Source organism: Danio aesculapii, chromosome 12, assembly GCF_903798145.1.
Source record: "Danio aesculapii chromosome 12, fDanAes4.1, whole genome shotgun sequence".
NCBI lineage: Eukaryota > Metazoa > Chordata > Actinopteri > Cypriniformes > Danionidae > Danio > Danio aesculapii.
The window spans coordinates 43594888-43603116 of record NC_079446.1 but is presented as its reverse complement, the minus strand read 5'-3'; the positions used below and the strand labels follow the sequence as shown (position 1 = coordinate 43603116).

General features: G+C 35.1%; 1 protein-coding gene across 2 annotated transcripts; it reads right to left on the bottom strand.

The window, feature by feature from the left end:
* Window positions 1-1029: 1029 nt before the first annotated feature.
* Window positions 1030-7902, bottom strand: si:ch211-221j21.3 (uncharacterized). Of its 2 annotated transcripts, none has more exons than XM_056470072.1 (4): window positions 7562-7902; window positions 7104-7232; window positions 4598-4663; window positions 1030-4115 (listed from the first exon to the last, which is right to left on the bottom strand). In XM_056470072.1, exons 1-4 carry the CDS (start codon window positions 7631-7633, stop codon window positions 4086-4088), a joined length of 297 nt encoding a protein of 98 aa, XP_056326047.1. In that variant the 5' UTR covers window positions 7634-7902; the 3' UTR covers window positions 1030-4085. The 2 variants fall into 2 exon arrangements, with proteins under 2 accessions (XP_056326047.1, XP_056326048.1); XM_056470073.1 differs by having other exon boundaries at window positions 4598-4660; window positions 7562-7901.
* Between the last annotated feature and the right edge of the window lie 327 nt (window positions 7903-8229).

Genomic DNA, 8229 nt, shown 5'->3' with positions numbered 1-8229 from the left:
CTGCGGGGGCTCCAGAGCAAAATAATAACTCATCTATGAGGCACCAACTCTAAACAAACATCTGTCACCAAGATCCTGCGCTCATATCCAGTGTGTCAGATAGCAGTTGTCAGACCCGACCGCTCTGATCTCCTCAGCATCTCATTACTGTCCTTATGAAATGCTCTTATGGGCCGCACTTGATCTCCAAATATGAGTTCTGAAGATGAGTTGTTGTTCCCCCCTCCTTTATTTCCTCGCTCTCTCACTCTCGGCCTGCTTTATTAGCAGCTAAGCTCTTTACACTGTAGCATATTGCAGTAGGTTATAGGACTAAGCTTATTGTCCTACATTATTGAAAATCTAGGCTCTGAAAGCCGGCCCCAAGAGGTCAAGCTTTGTCTGAACGCTGCCTCTCATTTCTCCACCGACAAAAGCTAACACTGAGGAAGATTGAGCTGGTAATATACTTAAATCCATCTTGGTTGACTTAGCAGAAACTTCGACCCGTCCCCACGGCTCCTCCTGAGCTGAAGGTAATTCCTTTATAACTTACAGGAGCAGAAACTATGACTTATGAATACACGACCGCTCTTATAAGCTCTTGTAGGAGAAGCTTGTTTTATGAGCTGGGCCGCAGCTTGAGGAAGTCATATCTGAGAGGAGTCGCTCATGTCAAAATGAGTATTAAAACTCGCCGTCTGAGGGGAATACGCCATACAAGTCATCGCTCCTCATGGAAAAAACATCAATGTGTGATGGCGCAGGTGGTGTTGTTATTAAATAGAGTCATCACTGAGAAGATAAAACGTCATTATGAGTATGCATAGCGACTATGAGAAACTAAAAGTGCGTGTGTTCAAAAATCTAAATGTGGTGAATTTAATAAAACAGCAGGGATGTTTTAAATGGATCGCATGCAAAACAGATGTATAAGTGGGCTCTGAATTTCCAAGTCCCTTTGGAAGTGATTCGGAATGGGACACTGCCATCTTGTGTGCACTTCTGGGAACAGCACGCATTGATTTGTTGCAAAGAAAACGCCAAAGCTTTAATCAAATTAGTCTTTATGCAAAATACTTTAAGAAGGAGAGACATTGATTCAGTCAGTGAATCCACTGAAATGCTTTTCTACAATCAATGTAAGGTAAAAAACAACAACAAGACAAATCTATTAAGGAATAAACAAAGCAGTGACCAGGGATGGGCGAAAATACATTGAAATGTATTTTAAAATAAAATACCAAATACCCCCATTTCTCATGTATCAAAATAAAGTACAAAATACAGCAAATGTAATAAAATAAAATACTGTATTTTAATATTTTAAAAATACACTGTAAAACCCAATAAGTTAAGGTAACTCAAACCATTTGAGGAAATCGATTGCAACAAACCATTTAAGTTCAAAAACTAATCCAAATGAGTACTGTGAACTTAATCCATTTGAGTAAATGAAGCAATTTGAGCACAGTAAAACCCAATAAATAAAGAGAACTTAAACTAACTGAGTACTGTAAAACTCAATAAGTTAAGGCAACTCAAACCAATTGATACAAACCATTTGAGTTAAAAAAACTAATCTATATGAGTACTGTGAACTTACTCCAATTAAGTTTAAGTAATGAGGTATTAAATTAACTCATTACCTTCAACACTTGAGTTCAAAACTCTTTTCAAATGAGTAGAATCAACTTTCAGTCAATTTTGAGTTAACTACACTCATTTCATTTGATAAAGTTGACTGTTGGGTTTTACAGTGTACTACAAAATACTTTTACAATTTAGCATGAACCTTCCTTGCAAACCTTCCATACATTTTCAATCAATCCCTTCATTGTTAAACGAGAAGAAAACAATTTTTGATAGCAACAGCTGTTCTCTGAGTAAGTTTTAGTGGATTCTCTGCCTCTACTTCTGCTTTACATGAGTAGCTACATATATCTTTTTTACTTGTTTCATTTTTATTCAAAACCTCCTTTGATTTTTTTCTTTTCTTTTTTAAATATTTACCAAATGATGTTTAACAGAGCAAGGAAATTTTCACAGTATGTCTGATGATATTTTTTCTTCTGGAAAAAGTCTTATTTGTTTTATAAAAGCAGGTTTTAATTTTTTTTTTACTATTTTTTCGATAGTCTAAAGAACAAACCATCATTAGAACTTGTCTAATTACCCTGTCCTGCCTAGTTAACCAAATTAACCTAGTTAAGCCTTTAAATGTCACTTTAAGCTGTATAGCAGTGTCTTGATAAATATCTAGTCAAATATTATTTACTGTCATCATGGCAAAGATAAAATAAATCAGTTATTAGAAATGAGTTATTAAAATTATGTTTAGAAATGTGCTGAAAAAAAATCTTCTCTCTTTATTTAAAAGAAATTGGGGAGAAAAATAAACAGGGGGGCTAATAATTCAGGGGGGTTAATAATTCTGACTTCAACTGTATGTCCTGCTGATGCCACATAACCCGAGTTGAGTGTTTTTGACTATAGACTGATTGCTGTATTATTAAATACTCGTTTCATATTTTGTCCCACTTTGACATCTTTATGCAGACATCTTTCCTTTTCTTTAACTGGCAATTACACAGCCAATACATTATTGTAGGTATCCCCACAGTTCATTCATTCATTTTCTTTTCGGCTTAGTCCCTTTATTAATCTGGGGTCGCCTCAGGGGAATGAACCACCAACTTATCCATCAGATGTTTCAATGCCCTTCCAGCTGCAACCCATCACTGGGAAACACCCATACACACTCATTCACACACATACACTATGGACAATTTAGCTTACCCAATTCACCTATAGTGCATGTGTTTGGACTGTGGGGGAAACCGGAGCACACGGAGGAAACCCACGTGAACACGAGGAGAACATGCAAACTCCACACAGAAATACTAACTAGCCCAGCCAAGGCTCAAACCAGCGACTTTCTTGCTGTGAGGTGATCGTGCTACCCACTGCGCCGCCATGTCGCTGTATGGCCATAATGTGATGCATAATTTCCTTCCATACTCCAAACGTTATCCAACTTCTTCAATATAAATCAATTTCTTTTCTGATCTCAAGCCTAGGCTAATAGCTGAGAAAGCACCAATCAGAGGCCACATTTTTATGATGTCATCATGTACACTTCATACAAAGTATTTTACAGTATTTTAAAAATACATTAGGGGCGTCATGGTGATGCAGTGGGTAGCACGATCGCCTCACAGCAAGAAGGTCGCTGGTTTGAGCCCCGCCCAGGTCAGTTGGCATTTCTGTGTGGAGTTTGCATGTTCTCCCCGTGTTGGTGTGGGTTTCCACCGGGTTTCCCCCACAAGTCCAAAGACATGGTGTATGGGTGAATTGGGTAAACTAAATTGTCCTTAGTCTATAAGTGTGTATGAGTGCGAATGAGTGTGTATGGTGTTTTCCAGTGATGGGTTGTGACTGGAGGTAAAACATATGCTGGATAAGTTGGCAGTTCATTCCGCTGTGGTGGCCCCAGATTAATTAAGGGACTAAGCCGAAAAAAATGAATGAATGAATGAAAAATACAAGACACTAAAGTATTTTGATCCAAAATATTAACCCATTTTTATAAACCCTACCAAATACAAATTGCAAAATACTATCATGCATCACGAATACTGCCCATCCCTGACAGTGACAACATGTCTACAAAAATATCTGACATATTTAGAGGTTATTAAGTGCCCAAATCAAACTGAACTGTTCAAGTTACGTATCAAATTAAACAAATTGATTCATTATCATGAATTTAATACAAAAAATGTGTATTTTATTATTGAAAAATAGACTAAATATATTTAAGCTTCATTGACTTTGAGATCAAACAATCCTACAAAATTGACAGTGCAAAATGTTCACACGCTTCATGCAGTGTGATCTAAAAACCATCATCATCCGGAGTGGTTTTGGCATTGTAAATCCATTTGCTACAAACAATATTAGGTACTACTGTAGTACTGGAACATGTATAAAAGGCACAAAGTATTCGGGGGAAATAAACCCACATGGTACGGATAAACCCGCTTCTCTGCATTGTCCATTTATTCAGTCGATTCATTTTCTCCAGGAGTCATCGCCAATGCTGATCAATACCTCATGATGTGGTTTATATGGCCCTGCCGGACACACACACAGACAGAAAGAGAGAGAAACAATTGATGTGACACAGGTCAACTTCACTCAACAGCCAATGCATTGTATGTATAATGTTCATTAACCCTACGCAAATTGATATTCATATATGCTGACTGTTCCCGTGTCGTAGTGGTTAGATCAGCTGCTAGGTACTCTGGCCTGCGGGAAAACCGTTCAAAATGTGCATTTCTTTCTCGTCATGAATAATATTGATTTTGCAGGAAGTACAAAATTTCCAAAGGCAATCATTTTGCTTGTATCATCGGCGTCCGGTGAAAGTGCTGCAGGTAGATTGAATGTGTGTGTGCGTGAGTGTGGTGTAAAAAAACTGCAAGAAATTGATGAATGTGTCATATTATAATAGTGGCAGGTTATCCATGCATACTTTTCCTTGTCCAAGTCTTTAACCGAATGACATAAAAAAAGAATTGAGTAGTATTTGTAATCCAGAAGAATTACTCACAGGTTCTCCAGCCATACACCTGGAGCAGTGCTGTCCTGCTGCTCGTCCCGGGGCGTTTGACACCTGCTGACAAGCCCAAAGATATTAGATTAACACACACAGATGTGCACCTTTAAATCAACATGCTAGAGGAATAACATGGTTAATACACTAAAATTGTTTCTTTGCTGCTTCTTTAAACTACTTATTTAAAATGAGCTGAAACAACACAATTATTGAGATTATTTGGGACAATTTAATTATTTTATGTTCAGTCAACCTAAATGTGTTAACTTAATTGATTTGTGTTAGGATAACATGAATGTACTGTGTGGAACCTTGCATTTTTTACATTGTATTCTCTATACAAATGATATTTATTTGTTATGTGACTACACTGTAAAACCTAAAAAGTTAAGGTAACTCAACCATTGAGGAAACCGATTGCAACAAACCATTTAAGTTAAAAAATAACTAATCTATACGAGTACTGTGAACTTAATCCATTTGAGTAAACAAAGCAATTTGAGCACAATAAAACCCAATAAATGAAGAGAACTCAAACTAACTGAGTACTGTAAAACCCAATAAGTTAAGGCAACTCAAACTGTTTGAGGAAATCGATTGCTACAAACCATTTGAGTTAAAAAAACGAATCTATATGGATACTGAGAACTTACTCCATTTAAGTTGAAGTATTTAATTAACTCATTGACTTAACACCAAGTTGAAAAATCTTTTCAAATGAGTAGAATTAACTTTAAGTCACATTTGAGTTAACTTCACTCATTTCATTTGATAAAGTTGACTGTTGGGTTTTACAGTGTATGACAAATTTAAGTGGTTTAAACATAAAACAATTAATTTGTCCCCCCCAAAAAAATCAAGAATTGTGTTATTTCAACTCATTTTGAATAAGTAGTTTGAACAAGAAGCAATATATATATTTTTATGAAGATACTGGAGGGTGCGAATACTAAACAACATTACTTTGAATGTAAAATATCACTTTATGGTATAGAATTTATGATTGTAGTTGACATGCATGATGAATTGAGTACTTTTTATGGGCTACACTGTAAAAATGCTGCGTTCCACACAATTTTAAAAGTTGAAAAGTTAACTTATAAGTTTGATTAGATTAGATATAAAACAAATCAAGAATTGTGTTGTTACCGACTGATTTTAAATAAGTAGTTTGAACAAACAGCAAGCATCATTTTTTGAGTGTATAAATATTTTGTTATGTTAAACTTGTTATGTTGTCAAAATGGCAGAAATATTTTATATTTTATGTTGACATGACACTTTTTACACATCTGTCACACTGCTGTGGAAATGCTGAAGAAGTTGGGGGTTGAAAGGTGAGTAGAAGAATGTCACCTCAATTTTGTTTTTGTTTTTTAAAAATGCTTATTATTGCATTCAAAGAGCAAATCTTTCACTGATTGTGTATGGTTTAGCCAGTAACTCACACATGTTCATGGGGTGGAAACATCTTTTAAATAAATGAGTTTCTTAAATATCTAGATACAAGTGAAATATTGGTCAATAATATATATAACATTTTAATGTGTTCCTCCTGTAAATCAGGGCAATTTTTGTTCAGGTTAAAAAAAAGCAGAAAATAAGCAGGGCATATTAAAATGTATAGGGGGGGAAAAGTTTGTATTACACTTTTATTGTTTTGACTGTTCTGAGGCTCTTCTTTAAAATCTTCCAATCATTTAAAAAATAAATAAAAATCGAGAGGCCATGCAATAAAACAGACCATCAAACAGTTCGTGACCTTTTACCCCTGCATTCCACAGGCTCCATAAACACAAGACCATCAGATAAGAGCAATATAATATTCATGTTGATCACAACAATGTTAACTAGAGGAGGGGGAATACGCGGGAAGAATAGAGAGAGATATATTGAGCCTTATTATGTAATTAAAAAATAAATCTCAATTTAAATCTAACCCTTAAAGTAAAGATTTTGTTCCAACTGGATATTGCCATGCATATTTGATGCAGGGAATATTATATAGTTTCCATTAAAAACTAATCTATAACCCCAAAACTATTCAACAAGTGTCATTAAAACGATTTACACACTTGCTAAAGGCTAAATAAATGAGCTATCCATTGATTTATCCTTTGTTTAATTAAGGGACAACATTTAGCTGCATACAACTATTTAAAATCTGTAATCTGAAAACGCCTTAAATTAGTTCAAATGACATGCTTAGCAATACACATTTAGCAATCGAAACGTTAAATGTCCCTAATTACAGTAGGACATTTACTAAATGTTTCCATGGAACATGATCTTTATGTCATAAACTTATGATTTAGACCCATACAATGCATTTTTATTGCCAAAAAAATACTCCTGCAAAAGAAGACAATAACTAAATGTAAACAAGAAAAATTAATCAATTAAAAAAGTTATTTATTTGCATTTGGACTACAAAATAAAACATCACTTTAGGATCCGTTTCAGGTTTGTTTCCACATGACACTAGAATCAGTAAGTATACCATGACTGGGACATTGGCACCATGTCCATTTTGTGAGCTGTGATTTGGGGCATCCCACGTGTCCATTGGAGATTCCACCACACTGTATTCCACCTGCCCACAGCCTCCCAGTCCATTACACTGCCTTTTCTGTGAAATTCAGAAAGATTTTAAGATCCATCACACTATTCGAGGTCAATGAGAGCAAATGCAGCTGTCCTACCATGGTGCACACTCTTTCTATAAATCATAACAGCTATTTTCAGTCATGATCAGCTGGGTGTTTTATATATAAGCACTAATAATATCTCATAACTCTTTTTGAAAGGGCAACAGTCTACGGAAAGTCACAGGAGGTCAAACAAATGCCATCTAAAGCAGTTACAAGACACATTTTTGGGGATATTTGAACATCTTTTAAGAAACAATCAGGATTTAGTACAATTTAGTAATAGTAAATATGAAATAATTTAATTTACCGGCTGGTTGTGCCACTGTTCGAGCTCTCCACTGTGTCTTCTCTTATTTTGCATGGGACTTATGCAGTCCATTGTTTATTTATTTATTGTTTTAAACTAGTGTTATAGCTTTAATCCAAAACGACTGAAACTCCCATATGGATCAATAGACAAAGTCAAAACCCCATTGTTTTTTCCGACCATTGAGGTATCTGCACAAATATTATAAAACATATAATAGCTAAAACATTTAATAACAGAAAGCTACCCTAAATATACCCGATTTAGATAACAAAACAAAGCGGCAGCCGCTGCTGTATCCCCTCGCGTACTGCTTTTATTCCACATTACAGTTCCTGTATCTTTTAAGATGCGTGACATACAGTTGCGTCAGCCAATCAGGAGACAGTACGATCAAAGGTAGGCGGGCTACATCAAATAAAGCATTATTATTGGACAACAGAGTACGGAGCGCGAATAAGTAGACCAATATAATTTAAAGAAATAGCTCACATCAAAAATACATGTACTCTCACCCTGTCGTATACTTTTTTTCACAATTAAATTTATTATATTTAAAGAATTACAAGCTTATGCATCTCAAAAAAATATAAATATATAAATGTATAATACATAAAAATATATATACAACATGTACAAATACAAAATAAACAAAACTAACTACTAAT